General features: G+C 33.6%; 1 protein-coding gene across 4 annotated transcripts in view; it reads left to right on the top strand.

Annotated features, from left to right (window-relative positions):
* Nucleotides 1-26583, top strand: part of TMEM168 (transmembrane protein 168) — a 29772-nt gene extending 3189 nt beyond the window's left edge. For 3 of the 4 annotated variants that reach the window (XM_028104960.2, XM_028104962.1, XM_028104961.2), the window contains exons 2-5: nt 1283-2539; nt 15811-15953; nt 17996-18270; nt 23262-26583. In XM_028104960.2, the coding sequence (XP_027960761.1) occupies nt 1412-2539; nt 15811-15953; nt 17996-18270; nt 23262-23809 (2094 nt within the window). In that variant the 5' untranslated portion in view covers nt 1283-1411 and the 3' untranslated portion in view covers nt 23810-26583. The remainder of the gene's footprint in view (nt 1-1282; nt 2540-15810; nt 15954-17995; nt 18271-23261) is intronic. The other variant, XM_028104963.2, reaches the window with a different exon arrangement.
* Nucleotides 26584-26824: the final 241 nt, after the last annotated feature.

Below are 26824 nucleotides of genomic sequence, written 5' to 3'. Positions count from 1 at the left end.
TCTGGGATCATGACCTGAGCTGAAGGCAGACAGACGCTTAACCGACTGAGCCACCCAGGTGCCTCTCATGTGTCTTACTGTTAAAGTATAAATAAGCCCATCACAAACATTTTTTTGAATTTTTGTCTGGTTGAGTTCTCCATGGATATTTATTGTGACCATGAGCTGTTGAATGGATCAGTTCTGAAACAGTATAACATAAACTTTGAAGAATTATCTGGTAGATAAAGCATTTTTTGGCCATTGTCATGTTTTAAGTGCAGTTTGTGGGGGCACTCAAAGACTAAAATAATTATCTGGGTTCTTTAACGAATAATTGTTAACTTTTTAAGAGTAAAAGTATAAAGTTTGGGGGCACCTGGGTGGGTCAGTCGTTAAGTGTCTGCCTTTGGCTCAGGTCATGATCCTAAGGTCCTGGGATTGAGCCTCGCATCGGGCTCCCTGCTGGGCAGGAAGCCTCTTCTCCCTCTCCCACTCCCCCTGCTTGTGTTCCCTCTCTTGCTGTGTCTCTCTCTGTCAAATCTTAAAAAAAAAAAAGTATAAAGTTTAACTTATAGTAAATATTGGTTAGCATTCTAACTTCAGAATTTTGACTAGAAAGTTCAGGAATTGGTTTGCTACAGGACAGTATTTAGATCTAGAAAGGAGGTTTGATAATCCAAGTAATTTAGTAGAGATCAAAGTATAGGGAAAATTATGGGTTAACTTCAGGGACTAACTTTAATGCAGTTAAACTTTACTTTTGGTAAGTTTATTAGTTAAACAGTGTAAAGACTAAGATTTTATAGCCTGTTAGAGCTGCCTTATAAAAAGATGGAGAGGATTTTAGGTAGGAACGGTTGCTATTACTGGATACTAGTGCTTTTCAAAGTAGATGTAATGATGAAGCCCATCATTCCGTTTAGCTGCTGAGTAGTTTTTGATTGTGCCAGATCCATCTTCTACTATCTAAGCTAGGTTGAATATCTCACATTTACACATTGTAGTTGAAAAACTAACCATTGAAGTAAGAATGGCTTAGTCTTTGGAAAAACAGTTTCACTGGTGGTGATTTAGTCATACTTCTTAGCATATGTTAAGCAGAAAGCGCTGCCATTTTTATATGGATAAACTGAGTTTTTAAACCAGAAACAATTACCATTAAGATACATGCAAGTCAAATTTAAAACTGAGTTTCAGAAGAAGCTTTATTTCTCATTTCTTTATTATTTTCTACAAAGAAGAGAGATATAAAATATAAATTATATAAAATTAACACTGACCTTTTTTTTCTTCTTTTTAGATTACTATAAACAAAAATTCCACCAGAGGAAATGCTGAAATAGGAGTTACGGATACGTTGGATTTGCTGGATGAAAAACAAGCAGTAAATTTTTGTACCACGGGGAGAAAGCCCAAATTGCCAGATTACATGTGTAAATCACTGCGTTACTGCTTTAGTCATTGTCTGTATTTAGCAATGACAAGACTGGAAGAAGTCAACAGAGAAGTGAACATGCATTCTTCAGTGCGTTATCTTGGCTATTTAGCCAGAATCAATTTATTGGTTGCTATATGCTTAGGTCTTTATGTAAGATGGGAAAAAACAGCAAATTCCTTAATTTTGGTAATTTTTATTCTTGGTCTTTTCGTTCTTGGAATTGCCAGCATACTCTATTATTATTTTTCAATGGAAGCAGCAAGTTTAAGTCTCTCCAATCTTTGGTTTGGATTCTTGCTTGGCCTCCTATGTTTTCTTGACAATTCATCCTTTAAAAATGATGTGAAAGAAGAGTCAACCAAATATTTGCTTCTAACTTCCATAGTACTAAGGATCTTATGCGCTTTGGTGGAGAGAATTTCTGGGTATGTCCATCATCGACCCACTTTACTAACCACAGTTGAATTTCTGGAACTTGTTGGATTTGCTATTGCCAGCACAACCATGTTGGTGGAGAAGTCTCTGAGTGTCATTTTACTTGTTGTAGCTTTGGCCATGCTGATTATTGACCTGAGAATGAAGTCTTTCTTAGCTATTCCAAACTTAGTTATTTTTGCAGTCTTGCTGTTTTTCTCCTCATTGGAAACTCCCAAAAATCCAGTTGCTTTTGCATGTTTTTTCATCTGCCTGATAACTGACCCTTTCCTTGACATTTATTTTAGTGGACTTTCAGTGACTGAAAGGTGGAAACCCTTTTTGTACCGTGGAAGAATATGCAGAAGACTTTCAGTCGTTTTCACAGGAATGATTGAGCTTACCTTTTTTATTCTTTCAGCATTTAAACTTAGAGATACTCACCTCTGGTATTTTGTAATACCAGGCTTTTCCATTTTTGGAATTTTCTGGATGATTTGCCATATTATTTTTCTCTTAACTCTTTGGGGATTCCATACCAAATTAAATGACTGCCATAAAGTATATTTCACCCACAGGGTAGATAACAATAGCCTTGATAGAATCATGGCATCCAAAGGGATGCGTCACTTTTGCTTAATTTCAGAGCAGTTAGTTTTTTTTAGTCTTCTTGCAACAGCGATTTTAGGAGCAGTTTCCTGGCAGGTAAGCGTCTAGTTTGTTTATTATGTCAATGCCTCTGATGTGTGATTTAATGTGTGCTTTAAGAGTTAAATTATTAGAATCGAAAAGTCACGTTCCTGATTTCAAACGGAGATTCTTTTTATTTTTGTTCATGGAGTTGAAGTACTGAATGAATATTGACAGTATCATTTAGTTTGATCTCTAGCAAAGAGGTACCAAAATGTTAGGAATACTCAGCGACTGACATGCCTCCTGCCTTCTAATTGTTCATTAAACACTCAGATTAAAGATTCTTAAATATTAACATTTGAAGGGTGCTTAGAGATTGCACATTAATCCTTTCATTTCACAAAGGAGGAAACTGAATGCCTGAGAAGACACAGAGTGTCTGGTACTAGCCCTAACCGGGTTACCTAGATTCTATCTAGTTCACTGGTCTTTTCACTACAACACATTTCTTTTATATAGCCACTTCCCATGTATGTAAAAGGTGATTAGATATATAACATATCAGGTTCTTAATTATAGATTAGTGGCTCTCCTAAGAAAGAAAAATTGGGTTTTAAAATACATTTGCTGCCCATGATATGTTAAAAAAGTTCTTTTGTAGACAAAGATATTTAAATTGTATGGTTGGAGTTTATAGAATTAACAAGCCTAGTCTTCCATTCTTTGAACATTTATTGACTGCAGGATAGGTCAGATACTGTACTGGCTGCTGAAGATTGCAAGATGAGTAAGAAGTGTCTGTCTTAAGTCACAGTCTCTAATGGTCTAGGGAAGAGGCAAGCATGTAAACAATTATTACAGTGTGAGAAATGTTGTAATTTGAGTACATCAGATTAAGATGTAGGGGAAAAGGGAAGGTCACCTGTGCTTGGTACAGTTTTCTGCTTTGGTCCAGTTACTTGCTACAGAGTGGTTTCTAGATGTGAGTGTTTGAAGGGAAATGTAGAGACTTGCCTGGGCATGGTGTCTTTTTGTCAGTGTGGGCTAGGGCAGGGAGCCTGTGGGGGAGTCAAGTAAATGATAAAAACATTGTGGGTGTTGCCTGAGGCTATATTCCTCACTTTACTTGCTAATGCTGGGGACTATCAGAATCATGATGATGATGATGATGATGATGATGATGGAGGATGTTGTCAGAAACTCTTAAAAGAATTCTGCTTCTTTCCCTCACCTTTTTCCTGTTAGCTCCTTTTCCAGCCCTAACTACCTCACCCCCCCCCATCAGCCTCATTCATGCTTGACACCTTTCCAGATCATCAAATCGTGTTAAGTGTTACTGTCTAAGCCACCGTATCTTTCTTGTTTTTCTTATACCAGTGGTCTTCAAATATGGTATGTGCACCACTGGAGGTACACAAAAGCTTTCCAAAGAATAGGTCAGCAAAAATAATTTTAAGAGTGTCAATTTCCAGATTCTGTCCTTCCATTCAACTTTTTTTTTTTTTTAAGTTGATCTACTTGAGAATGCCTCTCAATTTAGGTGTGGAGTGCTATCTCATTGTGGTTTTAATTTGTATGTCTCTAATGACTAATGATGTTGAGCATCATTTAATGTATTAGTCATTCACTTATCTTTGTTTTTGAAATATCTATTCACATCTTTTGCCCGTTGTTAAATTGAGTTACTTCTCTTCTTATGATTGAATTTTAAGGGTTCTTTTTACATTCTGGACACAGGCCCTTTATTAGATGATTTGGAAATGTTTTCTCCCAGTCTGTGAATTATCTTTTTTTCTTAAAGACACATTTTGAAGAGTACAGGTTTTTAATTTCATGAAGACCAGTTTATCAACTTACTCTTTATGTACTGTGTTTTTAGTATCATATCTAAGAAGTCTTTGCTTAACCCTGGGTCACAAAGATTTTCTTCTATAGTAGCTTTCTTCTAGTGGTTTTATTGCAACTTTTACCTTTAGGTATATGATGTATTTTGAAAAAATTTTTGTCTGTAGTATGATGTAAGGATCTGACTGTTGCAAAATATGGCTTTCTGATTGGTCCAGGAAAAGTCTTTCCTTTCCCCTGTTGAATTGCCTTGATACCTTTGTCCAAAATCAGTGAAATATAAATATAAGGTTTTATTGCTGAGCTCTCTTTTTTGTTCCATTGATCTGTATGTCTGACCTTATACTAGTATTATGCTGTCTCACAAGATATTTTCTAATTACTCTTGAAATTTCTTCTTTGACCTTTGGGTTACTTAAAAATTGGTTGTCTGATGTGATATTTGAGGGATTTCCCACATTTTCTTGTTATTGATTTCTAATTACATGTGATTGGAGAACATACTTTATATGATTTTAGTCTTTTATTAAGACTTGTTTTGTGGCCTACCATGTGTTTTATTCTAGAGAAGACACCATGTTCACTTGAAAAGAATGAGCATTCTGCTGTTATTGGATAGAGTGTTCTATAAATACCAGCTAGGTCAAGCTGGTGGGTTTTCTTCCTAAATCTATATCCTTGCAGATTTTCTGTTTCCATTAGGACAGAGAGAGGGATATTAAAAACCTTCATTATAAGTTGCTAAATTGTGGTTTTGTCCTTTTGATTCTGTCATTTTCTTGTTCAGTGTATTTTGGTGTTCCAAGTATATATATACATCTTTAATTACTATACCTTCTTAATATATAGACCTTTTTATCATTATAATAAACAGCCTAGTTGAGTAGTTATGACAGAGACCTCATGGCTCACAAAACCTAAAATATTAACTCTCTGGCTCTTTACAGAAAGTTTGGGAACTCCTGTTGTAGGCCAGTGCTTCTCAACCTTTAACATGCATTGAAATCATGTGGGGATGTTGTTAAATTTCTGAAGATTGAAATTGATTTTGGGAGACAGCTTGAACAGTGAAAGGTGATGCAGAAACTCCTGGTCAAAAGTATACCCATTGAGTAACAAGGTATTAATTTAGCTACTTAAGACTAACATGCATCTACCAGAGTTGTGTCTGCATTCCCCAGTTAGTTGCTATTTGGTAACTGCTGCCTATGGTGCAGGCAGTGTCTTTGATGCAATGAAATTTTTTCAACTTAATTTTAATTGAATTAGTCTTCTGTTTAAAGATTTCTCGAACTGTGTTCTGCCCGGTGTTGGGTGAGATGTTAATAAGTATACTCAGAGAAAAAGTGTCAAAGAAAGAGAAACGTTTCCAAACTTACCATGAAATTCTTGCCTATACTCCTCATTAAAGACCTCCTCCCACCACACCTATTAACCTCCCTATGAAACATAATTTAGGAAACACTCCACTGGATTTATATAAAGTCCCAACCCTTTTGGCTGATGAAAGCATCAGAAAATTATATAGTGAAAGGCAAAAAATTAAGAGTTTTGTAAGGCCAGGACTATTTTTGGCATAACGTCATTGTTAATCCAAGTAAATTCTAAGCCCTGTCTCAAATTCTTTAAATTAGATTTTGTTTTGTAGAAATTGAACAATGTTTGACATTCCTAAATGATACAGATAGTGATTAGCTTTTTAACAATGTATTCTAAACCCATTTCTTCACATTTCTGTGAGAGTAATATTCAAGTGTAAACTGATATTTTCCATTGTCTCATTAAAATTTGCTTTAATGGATTTGCACTGGAAAAATAGTTCCACTGATTGGTGGGGGCAGACCCAGTGTGGCAGGAAAAAAAAAAGAATTAAACCTTTTGAGCAGATCAGTCAGCCAAAGATAGGATCAGTGAAAGTAGAGATAGCCTGAAATCAAGTGTAGCTAGGAGCAAAAATAAGGACCTGGACTAAGGTGATAGTCTTACCCTTAGCACAGCAATTTTTCTCTAAGGTCTTGTTGAGAAGTATAATATAAAGAGAACTTGCAATAAGTTGATGAAATGTAGAGTTGAATAATGTTCTGACGTGGTGGATAGTCTTAAAATGTAAAAAAAAAAAAATGTTGAAAGAATAAAGAGAGCACTTGGGAATGTAGGATGATGGATTTCATTGAGTTACTGACCTAGCAGGCATTTGGAATGAACAAAACATTTTATAGACCTTTTTTTAAGTATATTTTTAAAGAGTCCAATGTACTATTATTTTACTACCAGAGGAGTAAAACCAATCAAAAGCATGAGATTAACCTGCCTCGTGGATCACAATTGTAGCTTGGACTTTAATTTCCAAAAATGGGCTTAGCCACTTTTTCTTATTTTAAGCTTTTTAAAATTTTTTTTTAAATTAAGCTTATTTGCATGTTAATTTTGGGTTTTGTTAGTTTTACTTAGCTTAATAATATATAAATTTTTTCATTAAGGAAAAATTTGCATATAGTAATATTCACCCATTTTTTGTGTGTAATTTTACAGTTTTGACAAATACATATAGTTGTGTGACTACCACTACCAGTCAAAATATAGAGCAGTTCCATTACCCCCCAGAATTCCCTCCTGCTCCTTTGTAGTCAACCCCCAGTAGTTGGCAACCACTGATCTGTTTTCTGTCCCTAGACACTTTTCTTCTGCAGAATGTCTATACATGAAATCGTACATTATATAGCTGTTGGAATCTGGCTTCTTTCACTTAGCATAATTCATATAGATTCATCTATGTTGTGTATATGTTTATTCCTTTGTATTGCAGAGCAGTATTCCATTGTATGGGTATCTCACAGTTTATTCATTTCTCAATTGAGGGATGTTGAAATTAGTTTTTGGTGATTATAAAAGTTGCTAGAAACATTCATAGACAGGGTTTTTTGTTAAGGTAAATTTTTATTTAACTTGGTGTGGGATTGCTGGGTCATGTGATAAACATGAATCATTTTTAACTTTTAAGAAACGACCAAAATGCTTTCAAAGTGGCTGTACCATTTTGCATTCCGACCAGCAGTGTATAGGAGTTCCATTTGCCCCACATAATAACCAGTGCTTGGTATTATCTATTTGTTTTTGTTTTTTAACCATTCTAATAGGTGTCTGGTGGTAATTCATTGTAGTTTTATTTTCTATTACCCCAGTAACTACAGATGTTAAGTATCTTCTTGTGTTTACTTGCTACAGTAGGTCTTCTCTGGTGAAGTACCTGTTCAGATTTCTTGGCAATTTTTAAAAATATGGATTGCATGTTTTCCTTATAGTCAGTTCTGAGAATTCTTTATATATTCTAGATAGAAGTCCTTTATCAGATATGGGACTTGGAAATATTTTCTCCAGTGTGTGGCTTATCTTTTCTCTTACTGTGTTTTCTGAAGAGCAGAAGTTCTAAATTTTGCCACAGTCCACTTCAGTTTTTTTTCTTTTATGAATCTTTTGATGTCCTAGCTAAGAAATCTTTGACTTCACTTGAATAGAATCTTAGCTTATCCCACATGGATAGCTTTGTTTCTTTGTTTTTCCTTAGTTTTACTGAGTTTAATAGCATTCTCAGAATGAGTCAGTAGTATCATTCTAAGTCATTTACATTAAAAATCTGGAATTTACCATTAACTTCTGTTGTGTTCTATTCATAATCTCATTCTAACTTTCAAATGGAACATTACAGCTGTTGTTTCCTGCAATTTGTGTTATGTTCATTTGATGTACTATTTGCTTTCCTCTTTTATCCTTGTTTGTGTTTTTTTTTTTTTTTTTTAAATCAATAAGACAGACTTAGTACCACAGCATTTGGTACTAGTATTATTGCTCAGCTATAGGCTTTTCAGAAATTGTGATAATTGATAATTCATATAAAGATAAAAGGAGGAAAGCATCCAGATACCCAAGGAAGTATACCCCATGGCTCACTTTTAGGTTTAGAGATTCTTTCTGATATCATTCACATGAGATTTTATATGCCTTTCCTTGCATGGGAGTATGATGTAACTTTTAGTAGAAGCCTTTTGACCCAAACCAGAAAAACTATAATCCGTTGATTTCTCTATAGGGCAAGCAATGGCAATCACTGAGTGTGACAGATGGAACAAGATCAGCCTCACATCCAATGAAGGGATGAAATCCACAGATGTAGCAGTTTCATTTCTAGCAAGATGTCAGGATCAGCCATATTACTTCACTTGGCATGGGGAGCAGGGAGTTTTCAAACCTGCCAAAACTAGAAGTGCACATGTTTCATAATTTTTTGTTTTGTTTCATTTTCTAAAGTTTTGAGCTAGTCTAGATGGGGGGGGCACTAATTCTTTTTAGCTTGAAGGCATTCTTTTAATTTGATGTTTTATTTCTGCCAGAACACTATGAAACAGGAGTACTTTGCCTTTTTTTTTCTAAAAGACCAACAATGGTCCTAATTTTGTTTTTCTTGAGGTAAAAACAAGGTTTTTCTTTTTTCCCCCAGATGATTTCCCAACTTTTAAAAATTTTAATGACCGTAGAGAATTTTTTCCATTTAATAAGATTTACCATTTATTAACTGTTGTCAATGTGCTCTACACCATTCTGTGTACTTTCTGTGTTTACTTAATCCTCCTGACACTCTGAGATAGGTACCATTATTATTCCCATTTCATAAATAAGAAACATGCGTGAGAGATTAGGAAATTTGCTCAAGGCTGCAGAGCTGGTATGAATCCAGGCAATCTGCCTTCACAGCTCTTAACCACTTTACTTAGTTCCATGTATTTTTAGAGTTGGAAATGAGGATAGAGATTATTTGATGTAACCTCTTTATTCTGCCCACAGGAAAAGTAAAATTCAGTAGACTTCCTGAGTTTGATTTCCATACCACTGTTGTTTTACCTTTACCAGGATTGTCATCTAAAAAATGTCTGGTTTTGCTGTCTGTAGTTTGAGATTACTCAAAAGAAGAAAAAAGATTTCTAATACATTTACTAGAGCTTTAACTCTACATCAGTATCTCCTATACAGTCATTTAGCTTTTTATTGTCTTGCTCATGACTTCATTTCAATTTAAAAATGCTTCACTGCAAATTACAGCTACCATTTATGGTGCTAGCCATATTCACATATTTCTAATCTATACTACACGCTCACAAAATAAATAGTAGTTCCCTTTTATAGATTGTGACTCAAAAGGTTAATTAATTTGCTCATGTACTCACAGATGGTAAATGGCTGAGCTAGGACTGAACCAAAGTCTGACTCCAAAGCTTAAGTCCTTTGCACTAGACCCTATTGCCTCTGTGTAAAGAAATCACTTGACTTTAAAACTGTGAGGTAGCTTTCCTAATGTTTTTTTTATTATGTTAATCACCATACATTACATCATTAGTTTTTGATGTAGTGTTCCATGATTCATTGTTTGCATATAACACCCAGTGCTCCATTCAGTATGTGCCCTCTCTAATACCCATCACCACGCTAACCCATCCCCCCCACTGCCCTCCCCTCTAAACTTTCAGTTTGTTTCTCAGAGTCCATAGTCTCTTGTGGTTTGTCTCCCCCTCTGATTTTCCTAATGTTCTTAAAATTTCCTCTGCTGAGGAAATTTTTGGAGGCTGCCATTGTTTCTTAAATACGGGTTTCTCATATTAAAGAGCATAATACCTTCATTTACATATTGCTGTGTAATAGACATTTATATATTCTGTTAATAAGTTGGACTTCATTTTCTTTAGACTTTCATGTATACTCTTTCCCAAACTAGTTTACTTAAGATGACTCATACAAAAATACTTCTAAACAATAATTTTATCTCTTAGGTAAATGCCAGATTTTTAAATATGAAATTCCAACTTTGATATCTGTATATTGCGTAGAGATTTTGTTCCTATTATCTGAGAAATTTTATGATATGAAAGTGTTGAATGTTTTGACCATGACTTGAAAGCCCAGCTGAACAGAGAATAGCTAGTAACTACTTTTCTACAAAGGATATTACTTAGAGTTGTTTATTGGTCTGCTAGTATGTTCAGATTCTGTCTGCTTTGAAATTTGCCTCATGTCCTATAGTTCGATAGTGAGCTTACAGTGATTTGGAGAAATGGAGGAAGAAAAAGTACCTACGCTTAATAGTTTTGATTAGGTAAGCTGATCATATTTATTACAGGGAACTGTTTAAAATATAAGGAGTACACCAAAGTCAAAAATGACTTTTAGGTTAAAGCTATAAATCTTTGCATGCCAGTAAAATCGAAGCTTTCTGAAAGTGGCAAATGGATAAAACATCCTAAATTTATTTTTTCTTCCCCCCCGGACATATTTACCATCTGTTCAGTTAAGATTGCTAATTTTTTGGTGTTGCCGAACTGCTCACTGTTATTTGTGTGTGTTATCTTGATAACCTAACACAAATATTTAACATTTTCTCTTTTAAATTGGACTTTTAAAAATCAATAACATAAAATTATCAATTCTCTAAGATTATAAAAATAACAGATCTATTATATATGAATTATCAGTAACTCTGAATATCTGCTTATTTAGTCCTATTAAATATTACCATCAGTGTTGTATAACTGACATGAGAGTATTGAATAACACCACTATCAGTTAACATTTTAATTGGAATTTTAAATTAATAAGGCTTCCAACTTGAGTCACGTACAGACTAACTTGCAATTGAAGTTTATCATTAAATAGTTTATAATTTAGCAGTGAACTACATTAATGCAATGCTTTTTTCTAATGGTAAAATTAGGGTATTTTAATTTCACAAAAAATCTTAGTAGGTTTATAAGATTCTTTAAGGTAATACAGAAGTCAGTAATAACCATTGGTATTGTGTCCATACGAATATTTAAAGAAAGGCTAGTCTGTACCCTTGACATAATTTGATAAGTAGGGCCAAATTTAAATATTTCTGGGCCACTTTCAGAAATGGAAATTTCCATTGTCTTTAAGAAATAGGAAAGATGAGACATCAAGTTAATAAATAGTCTTAAATAAAGGAAAATGGTTTGATTAAACAAAATGAAAAGTTAACATTTTTTCATGGTACAACATTCTGTTACAATTTACATGTCAAAATTTAGTTCCCCACTCTAGAATATCAAGTTCCTTGCTTACGAATTATCTTTATGTATCTATGTCATGAAATTTCCTAGTAACTCTTAGTACAGAAAGTCTTTGTACAAACCTGAACTTCTCAGCCTTGCTGCTAGAAACTATCCTAATTTTTGGAATAACGTGCAGGGACTTCTTTTTTTTAAGAGGGTGCTATTTTTTTTGTAAATATATTTTTTAAATCCTGTAATTATGTCTGTATAGCAAAATAAATAAATAAATAAACATGCCTGTAAGATTGAGTAGACCAGCTTTATCTAGCCAGAAAATTTTTTAAAAAACAAGTGCCTTTAATAAGTGAGCCAAAGACAAATACCGTATGATTTCACTTATATGTGGAATCTAAACAAAACTAACAAACTCTTAAATATAGAGAACAAACTGGTAGTTGCCACAGGGGAGGTGGGTGGGATGGTGGGCAAAAGAGATGAAAAGGATTACGAGGTACAAACTTCCAGAGATGAAAATACAGCATAGGAAATGTGAATAATACTGTGATAACGTTGCATGGTGACTACACTTGACCGTGGTGAGCACTGAGTAATGTATGGAATTGTTGGATCACTATGTTGCACACCTGAAACCAGTATAACATTGTATGTCAATTATACTTCAATAAGTTTTTACAGATGCCTTTTTAAAAAAATGTATGCCTTTAGGCAGCAGTGCACTTTCCTTTAGAATCCTTACCACTGTTTATCACAGCTGCTTCACATACCACTTTTCTGGCACCTGAAGGCTTTTGTGACCTGTGCTATAAATTATAGCATAGTGAGTTATTTAGTTTCTTACATTACTATCTTGATCAGAAAAGTACTGTTTGTATAAAGTTAAAGGTAGAAATAATAAAGTTGTCATATTGGTTATGTTATTTAGTCATTCTTTTATATGAATGGCTGGCATAATGTAGAAGTAATCCTTTGATCAATTAAACCCCTAAAAACAAAAGATTTTTTGTTATCCTGGAGCAACATATACAATAGAAGTATAGAAAAAGAAAGTATTGAGATTATTAGTATTTGTAGGTAAGATGATTACCTGACAAACCTAAGAGTTAACTGGAAAATCAACTGAAAATGCTATAGTAACAGTTGTGAGAATTGTGCTGCATCTTTAACATCCTAAATTCTGTCATAAAAGGTTGATTTTGTGGATAGTTATCATTAAAACCTAGCCACGATAAAAAAACTATGTAAATTGTCTTGGAATTGTAGGATGTAGGTAGTATAAGAAGAAATAAATGGTGTATAGTGGGAATATATATTTTTAATGCATTTAGGTGACAAATAACAACAGGTAAATATACAAAAGTCAATATCCTGTAAGTCCATAATCAGAAAATGTAATGGAAATCACTCCATTCATACAACAAGCATAAAATGAAAAAGGTTTAAAAGAAACTTAAGACATTTTTACAAAGATATATAAACTCCACTGAAGGTTTTGAAAGAAGACTTGAATAAATGAAAATACATATATCAGACTTTCTGGGATAGTACTAAACGCTGTGCCCTGTGGACATGTTTAAAACTGAGGAAGGAAGGTTTAAAGCTGAGCGGCACTTCCAGTGCCATCAAGAGGAGCAAAAATCAAAGCCCAGGACTTCAGAGGTCGGGTGTCTGGTAAATTACCTCCCATTTTAAGATGACACACTGAAAGAAAAGAGTGGAACAGTGTCCAAGACAGCACTGTCGTGAATTTGCATCCAGACCTTGTGTCCTGTGAGTGATCTGACCTGGATTAAGTGGTCAAACCTATATTAAGATACTGAGTTGTAATGCCCCCAGCTCCCTGGAAGAACCAAACAAAACTCCTCTTGGAGAAAGGTATCATTATCCTAGGCCTGAAATTAGTCCTATGAGTGTGAGTGAGTGTGTGTGTGTGTGTGTGTGTGTGTGTGTGTGTGTGTGTGATGTAGTTATAGGACTAATTTCAGGCCTAGGATAATATATACATATGTATATACATATATATGCACACATGTGTATTTTTGCATACAATGTTCAGCTCATAAATATAACCAGGTACACATACACACATGGCATCAAGAGCAATAAGCAGCAGGACCAACAGACAAGAGATTACCAGAAAACCTTGAGATACTGGAATTATCAAAGAGAGTAAACCATATTTACCAAGTTGAAAATAATAAAAGCAAAGGTAGTATATAATGGTAGGAAGTTGGAAACTATACAATAGTGACAAGACAGATTTGAAAAAGGACAAGTTTTAGAATCAAAATAAAATACCTGAAGTTAATTCAGTGTGCAAGACTAACAGATAAAGCTGAAGTGAACATTAGTGAATTGGAAGATAAATTTCAGAAGAAGCTATACAAGAAGGAACACGAAAAATAGGGAAAATACAGAAGACTAAGACTCAAAGAGGATACAGTGAGAAGATCTCTATTTTATTGGAGTCCCAAAAGAAAGGAGGAAATAAAGGCCAAAGGAGGTATTTGAAGAACAAAACAGACCAATGGAACAGTATAGAGTTTAATAAAAACAAATCCCATAATGACAGAGACGGCACTGTAGAGCAGTGTGGAATGGTTGAGATTTTCAGTGATTGGTAATTGAGTATACAAATAGAAAAAATGGAGTTGGACCATAAACAAAAATCAATTATATTTGGATTGTAGGCCTAAAAATGTGAAGGGCAAAACAATAAAGCCTTTCAAGGGTAATGTAAAACAATCTTTTTGACCTTTGGGTAGAGGAAGATTTCTTTAACTTACACAGAGTGACATTACAATTAAAAACATGCTAAGCAGGGGGCAGCTGGGTGTCTGATTTGGTTAAATGTCAGACTTGGATTCGGCTCAGGTCGTGACCTCAGGGTCGTGAGATCAAGCCTCTAGTTGTGCTCTGCGCTTTGCTTGGAGTCTGCTTCTCCCATGTTCCCTTTCGCTTTTCCCCCGTGCATGTACACTCTCTCTCAAAGAAATGAATAAAATCTTTTTAAAAAAAACCATGCTAAGCAAAAAAAAAAAAAAAAAAGGCATGGGGGGAATCATTTGTCATACAACCCACAAAAGTCTTAAATATACTGAGAACAAAACAAAGCTATAAATCAATAAAAAGGCAGCCCCATGGAAAAATGAGTAAAATATTTAACACTTCACCAAAGATGAAACTCAAATTATCAAAGGGATTTAAAATATTAAGAGAACTCAATACTTATTCTGGTTTTATTAGAATAGAAAATTAAATGGAATCTAAATAGCAATAATGGATCAGCTAGTTAAAATTTTATACATATAAGAATGCCATTCTTTACAAATGATTAGCGTTATATTAATAGGCTTACAATATATTAGTGAACAAAACATTATCCTTTGATAAACATTATTATGTGAAGTCAGAATATTTTAAAACGTGTGGAGGACAATACTTGCAATGATTTTAATGACTTATCTCTTTTAATTGTATTTTCTAATGTTTCTAAATTGAGCATGTACTGTATTTTATGCAATTGATAGCAAACAATGTACCCCAAATAGGGCATTATATCCATTTTTCCATTATGGGAATCACCTATTTTTTTATTAAAATTCTGAAGGAATCAGCCATCTCTTAGCGTTAGAAAAATGCATGTTCATGCACAGAAGCACATAACCATATACTATGTGCAGTAGCAAAACAAAGAATATGGAATAATTATTAGTATTGTGAAGCTATAGATCAGTACTGAGTGACTATCATCATTCCATTTTCTTTTCACTTAAATGGATCCTTTATTTTTTCTGGGTTTTTCTGCTTCCCTTTTTCTCTTCTGCTTTTAGGATGCTTAGATGCCCTTTATGTATATAGAACATATATATACACACACTTTTTTTTTTTTTACAACTTTGAATTTACAAAGTCTAGAGCTTTTCAAAGGAAAAGTTTATTAAAAGTTTATAAGAATGGGATTCATTTTGATAGCTTTAGAATCTTAAGATTTCTGTAAGATGTTTAATTTTGGACTTTTCACAGGAAAAAAAGCCCTTTCTAAAGTAACTTTTCTGATAAATGAGTATTATTTGAAAAATGATTTAGAATATGTTGGTTTTAACAGGAAAGGATTTGTTTTCTGGATTTTTCTGTCATAGCAAGAGGGTTTTGTTTTGTTTTTTAGTTTGGGTAGGATATTACCTGGCAAATTAAAAAGATATGATGTGCTGTATTTGTTTTGCCACAACTTCCAAGAAGCTTCCAGATTAATTTAGGTTTCATTGCTCATCCATATATACTTCTCTGCTCCAGCTTATAATTGTTTTTAGGTTATTAATTCATCTTTTTTGGAAGTAGGGGCAAATGTATGTATATGTACATATGCACACACGTAAGTGCAATCACACACTGTATAAATATGCTGTTTTAAATTTCTTTTAGCCAACAAATGGAATCTTCTTGAGCATGTTTCTGATAGTTTTACCATTGGAATCCATGGCTCATGGACTCTTCCATGAATTGGGTAACTGTTTAGGAGGAACATCTGTTGGATATGCTATTGTGATTCCCACCAACTTCTGCAGGTACAGTAATCTAGTATAATTAGTAGTGACTGTTTTACTCAACATTTTCCTAATATTTGTATGAATTTGAATATAAAATGTGATAGCTCATTTTTTCAAAAGTATATTTTCAAAATATAATGCTCTTGCAGTTTTTTTCATTTATGCCAAATGTTTAAAAACTTTTATTTACTCTGCATAATGATGTAATCTTCAGGATTCAATTTAAATATTTTTTTGATAAATGTGATTAGCTTATACTTGGCTAAAAATCAGAAAATAGGAATAATGGTTCTAAGGAAAGTTCCTACCCTTTCTTTAGAAAAGGTTATCTTGTTTAAGAAAATGTCCTGTGAAACAACATGGTGAAATTTAATAGAATGTATATTGGACCTGAGAGTCCTAAATGCTAGTTCTGTGTTACCCTAAGCAAATCATAACTTCTCTGAACTTCAGTGTTTTTACCTAAAATGCCAATGACAGGGGCATCTGGGTGGCTCGGTTAAGTGTCCGACTCTGGTTTTCAGCTCAGGTTATCATCTCAGGGTGGTGAGATCAAGCCCCACGTTGGGCTCTGCGCGGGGCATGGAGCCTGCTTAAGATTCTCTCTTTCCCTCTCCCTCTGCCCCTCCCCCCCTCAAAAAAAATGCAAACAACAATACCTAGTCTTCCCATCTCAGAGGAACATTATGAAGAGCTAATGAGAATATGAATGTAAAAATACTCTGCTTACTGGAAAAATTGGGAATGAAGTTAAACATGTATTAGTTTCGTTGTAGTTTTATTCCAAAATAATTTTTGTCCCTAAATTGTGTGGCAAATCTTTTTGAATCTGTAAATATTGCCACATTAAAATTTTTTTTATAGTAAGTACCTTTGAAACAGAAAAAAAATCATTCTTTGCTGTTAATAAGTTTTGATTATCCTTGGTGGTTTTTGGGGTGGGGGAGGGGGAAGACTAGAAATAAATTTTTTATTTCAAATCTTTGACATAAAAACCAAAACAGACTATTTGTAGTAAATATTTTCCTTCATGTTGAAGGCTTTATAAAGAGCTGCAAATTCTTATGAGGAGTAGAAGAAATAGATTTAAGAGGGTCCCATAAAGTAAGATGTGACAGTTTAGCAGGGAGAATATGTGGAAATAGTAATTTGTACACATTTTTATTCTGATTTTTGTTAATACATTGCTTATTCTTTTACTCTTTGTGACTGCTAAATGTTACAAATAGAGAACAAAGTGTCTTCTTATTTTAATGAAAACTAGTGTCATTAGAATAGTACTGATAATATATGAAGCAAAATATGAGGTTTTCAAAACTACTGCAAGAAATTCCTTTTCTGGATAGGAGTGATGATTTTTTTTCTTGCTCGATATTGATATTTTGATTCTGCTAGCTTTAAGACATGGTTTTTCATCTTTACTACAGTACCATTTTACATTTGTTCTAGGATCAGATCTGTTTTCACTTAGTGTTCAGTAGTATAAGGCAGTGGGCCTAAATTTTAATAACCTTTTCAAAATGTCATTTACTAACAATTTCTTCTGTCATTTATGTTCCTTAAGTTAGAACTTGAATGCAACTTTATAAAGACTCTTTTTCAATATAGAAATATAAAACATTGCTTCCATATTTTGTTAAAATTTTTTTGTTAAGGAAAAAAAGTTCTTTCATTATAATTCCCACCTGAGTGTTCTTGAAACACAGGGTAAAATCAGTATGATCTTGCTTTTAGAAAGTCTTATTCAATATCTGTCATTTGGTAAAAGTGTATGAACACAGAACAAAGAATAGTATTATCTACTTTTGGAGATCTTTTCCCAGCTTTCAGGTTGGTGATTGTTTTATTGGCTATATAAAAGTTATATAGAAATACAACTTTTAGAAACTAGGCTTCGATGTTCAAGCTTAATTCTTAGCACTTTAGAAAAGAAGATTTAAAAAAAATTCTTGCCATTTAGTTATCAGCAACTCTTATGATGCTAATTATAAATGAAGAATAAGAATGTGACATAGAATGACACTCTTTATAAACACCAAAATAATTTTTTTTTTCTTCAGTCCTGATGGTCAGCCAACACTTCTTCCCCCAGAACATGTACAGGAGTTAAATTTGAGGTCTACTGGCATGCTCAATGCTATCCAAAGATTTTTTGCGTATCATATGATTGAGACCTATGGATGTGACTATTCCACAAGTGGACTGTCTTTTGATACTCTACATTCCAAACTGAAATCTTTCCTTGAACTTCGGACTGTGGATGGACCTAGACATGATACGTATGTTTTGTATTACAGTGGGCACACCCATGGCACGGGAGAGTGGGCTCTTGCAGGTAAATGCACCTCTGGCAATTTAACTGTTATGAAGATAGACCTATTTATGGAAATCTGCCCTTCACACTGAAACATTAAATTTCCAAAATTCTCAATTTTCTACTTCACAGTTTACTAAGTATACAGATGACTGTTTTGTTTTTCTCTAGCATACCTGTTTAGCATAGTATTAGTAATCTCTAAAGGTTTTGAGAATTATGTCTTAGTTGGAAGAAAAAAATCTTACTCTGAGACATTATCAGTTTCCCTTTAATGTATTTTCAGAATTATTAAATATAGTTATATTTTTCAGAAGCTGATTAACTTGACTAGTACTTCTAAGTCTTTAAATGTTATGGATGCTGATTTCAATAGTTATGCGCATGTGCAGTTTTATTTAAGTTAGAAAACTCACCAGGAGTTTAAACAGCCAAGTGAGATAAAATGGTGGGAGTAGCTCTTAGGTCAGGAGACCTTGGTTCTGGTCCTGATTTTGTCACAATAGTGTTATTTTTGTCACCAACTTCTCTCAGTTTCATTTCTCTCCTCTGTAAAATGAGGGGGTTATAATAAATCTTCTTGCCAATGGTAAAATGAGATCTATATTATATGTAAATTTGTTCTTTGGGCTTCCCAACTAGAAGAGAGACCATGTAAGTCATGGGCTTTGTCTTAGGAATTATTTGCCTACCACCTAGAACAGAGCCTAGCAGATCCCTAGTAGGGATCCTCAAGTAATAGATCATTGAATGAATCATGGGGAAAAAAGGGGGGGGGCGTAATTTTCTTATTTTATGTTAGAAATAGTTCTTTTAGAACTTAATTCTATCCTGCTTTTTTCTTAAATATTATAGATGTTTTATACTAAGAACACCTACAAATAATAAAATAGACATAAGTAGAAATAGATACTCAGATCAAGGACATATATAAATAGAAGTGTTCTGGAAGGACAGAGGTAGAGCTCCCGACATAAGAACTCCAAGTAGAGATGATTCAAGGTTAAAGTAGAGATGATTTTAAACCATCATGGTCTCACTAATTTCATGCTAGGTTTGTAATGAGGGTTTCATCATAAAAACTGTTGTAATTTTTGGTTTTGCAAATAAATATTGAATAACTTAATGGCTGTCTAGGAGTGAAGGCAAACATTTATTGGGCACATTTGAAGCAGTTACTATGCTTGGTACTTTATATACATTAAATTTAATCTTCATTTAAAAAACTTTGAGGAAAGTACTATCACCTCTATCATCTTCATTTTTCAAAGAATAAAATGAAAATCTAAAGTTGTTACATATCTGTGGTCATACAACTGGCAAGTGATGGAACCATGATTCAAATCCAGATCTGCCTAACCCCTTAAAGTGTATTTTTCCCCCATTGTACCATGTGCTGCCAAGGCTAAAACCATTAAGGTAGAGAAAAATCATGTTCTCGTTTAGTAGATATTTTTGTTAGCGCTGTTCACCCATTTTCTAAATACTATCGAAGAAGGTAGTCAACATCAAAATTACTTGAATATAGTTTGTGAAATCTTTTACTTGACCTGTAGCTTTTTAATAAGTCAATGTAGAAAACTTTTTAAACTTTTATGGCTATTTTAATTCTAGGTAAAGTATAGCATTCTGTGTACTTGACCTTAGAGCACAGAAGAAAAAGTTATGGTCAATTCAGAAATCTTTACAGAAATAGAATTTCAGACCTACAACCCAGGATTGATTATTGAAAACTTACTGTAATGCTTATAATAATGAACTCTCCCCAAATCAAATGGGGAGAAAAGGCATAATTTTGGTGGTCATGCATATATCCTTGGTTATTTTAAGTATTTTAAGAAAGTAATTTTAAAAGTAAGCTTGTTGATGTTTACATGAAGGATTTATTAATATAAGCATTTTTCAGTAAGTTTATATTTTTCCTCTTAAATCTTTTAAAAATTTATTTCAATTATCTTAAATGATGGCTTTGGGAAAAAATTCTAGATGTACAGTTTACTACTATTTACATCAACTTTTCTTTTCCTAGGAAAAATAGACACCAAGATAAATAACATATATATCAGTGTTCTTAAATTTTCACTCACTATGAGTTAGCAATAATTTATGAAGACTTAAAAACTCTAAAGTCTGGCTATATTTTAGGTAAATATCTAGCAATTACATTCTGGAATGGTATCTTTATAATATTTTTTGACTATGTCACCAATGAGTTGACCATTATAGAATTCCTCTCTTAGCCAAGAAGATTTGTTCTTGTAGGTGTAACTTTCTTTGTTGGAGACTTTACTGTAAAAAGTAGAAGAACACAATGGAAAAAGCGCTTAGCCCTGCCTTCAGGATGGGTAGGTTCATCCATCCTAATTCAGCAACTCTGTACTCTCTCAGCTTGAGGCACCAAGCCCACTTGGAGGTAACCAGGTTGAACCAGGCATAGAGGCTGAGCCCTCCTTTCAGTCAATTCCTGCCCTGGGCTGCTAGAGACATAGCCCTCAAAGGCAGATAGTACTCAAAAATAGTACTGAACCCTCCTGCTCAGAGGAAAATGCTTTAATCCATTCCAGCCCATGTGACAGCTTTGAGCTCTGAGAATTATCTTTCTAAAAACCTGTAAAATTGAAAACATGACTGGATTTTACATGAGTTAGTAAGTTAAGAGCAGGTCCAGAACTAAATACCACTGTGAGAAAGAAAATCTGTGTTTGCCCTTATATCACCTAACTTTACTCACACTACTTCTTAGAATATGTAGTAATCTCCTTACATTTATGGAGTTTCATAATATGGAATTGGATATTTTTGCCTCTTTCAGAGTAAAAACAATTATGATAATGACAAGAGAGAAATAAATGAAAAAAATGTAGATAATCTATAAAGCAGTTTATCACAGATAAACAAAGCCTTTAAAAAGCAGTCTCAATTACTTTAACTGCCTCAGATGGCTGTTAGCTGAGATAAATTTAAGTACTTTCCATCTGGGCCAAAAGCCAAATGCAACATAGAACCTATTCATAGGAGAAAGCAGAGCAAACCAAACAGGAGAAGAGGAATAGTCATTTGTAAAGGCTTTAATGCCCCTTTAAATCTTTTATTGATATCTAAAGAGCATGTATATAAGAGAATTAGTGTAGAATGTGCTTTTAGAATATTTACTGAAATAGTTGTAGAAGGCAAGTTAGACATGATGTTTTGTGGCAGATGGATTTTGTATAATAGCTCTTGTAATTTGTGTCATTCTCTGACCGCTAGAGAAATTGAAGAGAACTGACAATAATGAAAAGTTAACATTTTACCATATAATAAAAGGTTATCTTCTGGGAGCTCTCTGTGAAGCAACACATTAGTAATATCTGGAGACCATGTATTGAAATAGTGGCTCTGAAATGATAAGCATGAGTATAAGAACAATCCATGAAACAACTTTTTCATTGTCAAGAATCTAAGATATAGTAGGCTGATGAATAAAAGAATATTAATTGTTCATAAAGAATGTGTTATGCCCTGGCTTCAGAGGTCATATTCCTAAAAGAATCCAAATACTAAAGGATTCTCTCTCTCTCTCTCCAGTGTCATTTTGATAGTTTAGCAAAGAGAATGGTTGCTCTAGGTAGAAATGTGTATCTGAGGTTGCTGGAGCTTGTGCCAGTAAATTGTACCATGTTAAGACTTTTTTCTAATCATAAAAGTAACATATACTCAATATAAAAATGGTGGAAAATACAGGAAAGTGTAACAAATACCACCTGAAATCCAAACACCCAGCAATACCACTATGGTTTTTGTTGATACACTTCCATGTTATGCTTTCTCTCCTAGTATCATAGACATTTTCTCATCGTTAAAATTTCTTTATAAATACCATTTTATTATAATTCTCCCTCACAATTTATTTCCATTCCTCCTGGTCATTTCAGACTTTACACTATCATAGATAGCAGTGGGAAGAGAAGATCTTTATATGTAATTTTTGTCCCCATTTCTGCCCTTTCTGTAGGATAAATTCCCTAGAATTGGAATGATTCTATGAATTATTAATGTACTGTTGAAACAGAGCCATGAGTAGGGTAAGGATGGCAATTGCTTGGGTCACAGAATTTAAGAGGATGCCAAAAATTAAATAGTCAAGATAGTATTTTAGTGCAATATATTTAAAAATCAAAATTAATACAAAAAGACCTATTATAATGAATTAGATGTAAAACCTACTAGCTTTAAGACAAATTTGCTTTAGACCTTTCCGGTTATGTATTTTTTTTAATCCTGTGTTGTTTTTCAGGTAATAAAACACATTTAAAGGTCCATTCTAAACTCATTCTTGGTACAGGTAGGAAGAGTGTTTCTTTTTCCTTTGGTAGATGCCTATATACAAGGCAAGGTAACATTAATTTATGAGTGATTAGTGATTTATCAAAAGACCAACAAACTTTTTCTGTAAAGGGCCAGGTATTTTTGGCTTAGTAGTCCTAAGGTCCCTATTGTAACTGCTCAGCTCAGGCATTGTAGAACAAAAGCAGCCATAGACAGAATGCACGTGAATGTTATTTATGGAAATAATAAGAAATTTGAGATTCCTGTATTTTCACATGTCACAAACTTTTGTTCTTTTGATTTTTAACCATGTAAAAATGTAAATCAGTTCTTGGCTCTCAGGCTGTACAAACACAGGTCACATGCTGGATTGGCCCATGAGCCATAATTTGCTGCCCGTGATACAGAATATTAGCTTTTCATTTTTTTCACTAAATTTTAATTTTTTCACTAAATTTAACTTCATAAAAACAATTTTCTTAATTTATTATAACCTATTTCCTTTTTAATATAACAAGGATTTTTTTTTTTTTTTTTTACCTGAAGTGGAAAGTCTGTTTTTAAAAAACTCTTCTGACAAGAGACTTTGAAAGGAAGGTTCCATCTATTTTTTTTGGCCTACATCTTTAATTCCAGGAACTTAAACTATACTTAAGAAGAGGCTTCAGAAATTATTACTCTATTGAATTTTCTTTTGTTCACAGGTGGAGACATACTGCGCCTTGACACACTTTTAGAATGGTGGAGAGAAAAGAATGCCTCCTTCTGTTCTCGCCTTATTATCGTATTAGACAGTGAGAATTCAACTCCGTGGGTGAAAGAAGTGAGAAAAATCAATGATCAGTACATTGCGGTGCAAGGAGCAGAGATGACAAAGACCATAGATATTGAAGAAGCTGACCCACCACAGCTGGGTGACTTTACAAAGGACTGGGTAGAATATAACTGCAACCCCAGTAATAACATCTGCTGGACTGAAAAGGGACGCACTGTGAAAGCAGTCTACGGTGTGTCAAAGCGGTGGAGTGACTACACTCTGCATCTGCCAACAGGCAGCGATGTGGCCAAGCACTGGATGTTACACTTTCCTCGTATTACATATCCACTGGTGCATTTGGCAAATTGGTTGTGCGGTCTGAACCTTTTTTGGATCTGCAAAAGTTGTTTTAGGTGTTTGAAAAGATTAAAAATGAGTTGGTTTCTTCCTACTGTGCTGGACACAGGACAAGGCTTCAAACTTGTCAAATCTTAATTTGGAACCCAAAGTGGAATATTATTGAGAGTTCATACTACCAGTTACCACTAACTTGCCATTTTTTGTATATGGTTTTTTTATTTGTGAAAAATACCTTGCTACTTCTGTAGCTGCTCTCACTTTGTCTTTTCTCAAGTAATTATGGTGTATGTAAGATGTTGGGAATAAGCATTTTATCCTACAAGTATGTAAGGAGTCGTAAATGCTGATGCTGTGTAAATGCATCACAGAGGTTAAAAATAACTGCACTTTGAGGAATGTTTGCATATGCCTCTGATTAGAAAGAAAACACTTGTCTGTGCTCTGCAGTGGCCAATGAGGAATTAATAATGCCTTATTTTCTAGGCATAGATTAGAGATTGTAGACCAGACCGTTTACTATTATAAGAAAATTTCCAATTTGCTTACAAAAAGATTTTTTTTTTTTTGTCAACAGTAGGTTTGAGTCCAAGACCATTTGAAGAATTACAAACTCTTTCTTAAAAAAGGATAAAGGGAGAAGCCTGAAATGAGTGCAAAAATTTGCTTATAGTCTACCATTCAGATGTCTTGGTTGTGGCCTATTACCAGTGTAGTAGTAAAGCCCAAAAGACTGTTGAGATCAAAACATTCTTCCTGTAGGTAACTGTAAGAGGCTAGAAGCCTACAGATCGCTCCTTCCTGCATTGTTGGGGTGGAGGGAGGGGCTCTGAAAGCACTGGCAATTTTAAGAGTCTTTCTCAGGGTAACTGTTTTAATGAACAATGTTTCCAGCTACAAATTCCTTCCAAATAAATTGTCTTCCCTTTCGAAAAGTAAACTTTTTAAAAATTTAGCAATTTCTCATTGATTGAGGCTATTTTCGCTATTCAGAAATGATTTTGATCTCTATGGAATTAATGCTCTGCCATGAAAATTATCTTTCAGATCTCTCATTAGTGATGACATTTTTTTCTACAGAAGGTCAAAGGATTGAAAACAGGTCATTTTTTTTCTTGTATACATGTAATGTATTATGTAAAAAAAGTATTCGTATTGGCAATTTTAGTTTGCCAGTTTTTAGTTTTAGTTTGCATAATGGTGTGGTTGTAATTTTTAAAACTTAATTCAGTGTTTTGTCTGATTAAAGCAGGCACTGATCAGGGTATCCCCTAAGAGGTAATTTACCCCCTGTTCCCTTCCAGTAATCCTTACATTCTAAATTTTCATATCTGAGAAATAACAAGAGAGGAGTAGAAGTAAATTAGGGGATAATCTAATCTTTGTTGTTTAAAGTGTGACTTCTCACCACTGAAGCCATTTTTCCAGCCTCAGAGAGAGGAACTAATGCCTCTACCATTTTCTACCTGGTGACTTGAACATTGAAGTTTTTGTTAGGTAGAAGTCACTTAGTGTCAGGGAACTTGTATACCACTATCTATGCAGCCTTGTTACAGTCTGATGATTTCTGTGTTTTGAACATGATTTTCCTAATACTTTGAATAAAATTTTAAAAATTTTTCATGTAATGTGCAAAAAAACAGTTACTGAATAATTTTAATATATTAAAAGTGATAGTCATAAAAAATGCCCATGTGTTATTAGAGTTCATGGTTGGTAGGTTGATTTGAAATTTTCCAAGATTTGGTTACATATTTATATCAACATTATCCAAATGAAATAGTTTAATGTTTCATTACTATCCAGAATTAGTATAAGCAGAAAAGTCGTGTTAAAATTATGAGCTTTTAGCTACAAAAAAATAGCATTAAGTAAAATCTTTTAAATTTCCAAGCCAATATTGAGCAAATTAGCTTTAATTAAAGCATATATCTTTACTCTGAGAAAGCCAAATATAAAGGTATATTCTGCATTCTCTATAAAGTAAGATGGTACTAAAAATCCGATTCAAAAGGTAGCAGACTTTACAGCCACAAAGCTAGTGTTCTGATATCCATTTTCTATGACCAGAAAAGTTCTGAGCTAAAAATGTGATTCAAGCCAATTAATAACCACAAAGTCACAGAATATCCACTTTGATGAATTCCCCTCCCAAACAAAAAACTATAAAATGACAAGAGGTGGCATCCTAAATTAAAGCTGCCATTTTAAAACATTAAAGTAACTGACAGAATATAAAGAACATTATAGGAGGGATAAATTGATTGGTTACTCTAACTTAAAGATTAAAAACTAGATCTGACAATTAGTAAGGATAATTTTCTCATGGCTTTCATTTTATATACCATATGTTTACAAAGGAGTTACTGGGAGTGATAGGATTACTTTAGGGCAAAACTTTATCACCCCACTAAAAAATAGTTAACATGGAGATGTTTTTCAATATAATGTTGATTTAATTTTTCTTATACGATACCTTGCTGAAACCAGAAAAACACTACCCCCTAAAAACATCTTTTAAAAAACTATATACTGTTCGTGATGAATTAAGGAGCCAAGTTCTTTCTCTTCTTATAATTTTTCAGTTATGCTATTATTTCATTAAGAATTTTTGTTTTAGTTTGCTCTGACTAAACTCTTCTTCCCTGGGATATTTGGATTTATCTTTGCATAGCTTTCTATCTTGCTCTTAATACAGAATTGTACAGAAGACCATTTTTATGAGCAGTGTTTTCGTAAGTTTATTAAAAGTTGCATTACTAATTAAAATGCATTTATATTGAATGCATTAGTGGGTAGATCTTTTTTAAGTAAAATCTTCATTAGAATCTATTTGTAACTTAAATTAGAATCTATTTGTAACTCTACATTTTGTTTGTTAAGTTTGGCCTAAATATATTTGCTGTTGTGGGTACTGCCTTTTATATGTATTCTTTGCCATTTAGAGTTGTCTCCTTCAAAGTAGTGTTCTACATTACCTTCCACAGAGGATAGCTAACATGTATGCCAGAAGAAAATGTATGCCTAACAACTAAGAAAGTTGTTAGGTATCTTTCATAGTGAATGCTCAAAGGAGTTAGATCTGTCATTACTTTTGAACATCTCCACTATTGGAAACACACTAGATCTTCCTCCCTTTTCAGGCAGAAACAC

This window comes from Eumetopias jubatus, unplaced genomic scaffold, assembly GCF_037043125.1.
Source record: "Eumetopias jubatus isolate StellerSeaLion01/CBP00866 unplaced genomic scaffold, mEumJub1_p1.0 scaffold_14, whole genome shotgun sequence".
NCBI lineage: Eukaryota > Metazoa > Chordata > Mammalia > Carnivora > Otariidae > Eumetopias > Eumetopias jubatus.
Note: the sequence above shows the minus strand (reverse complement) of the source record. Positions and strands in the feature narration are given on the sequence as shown.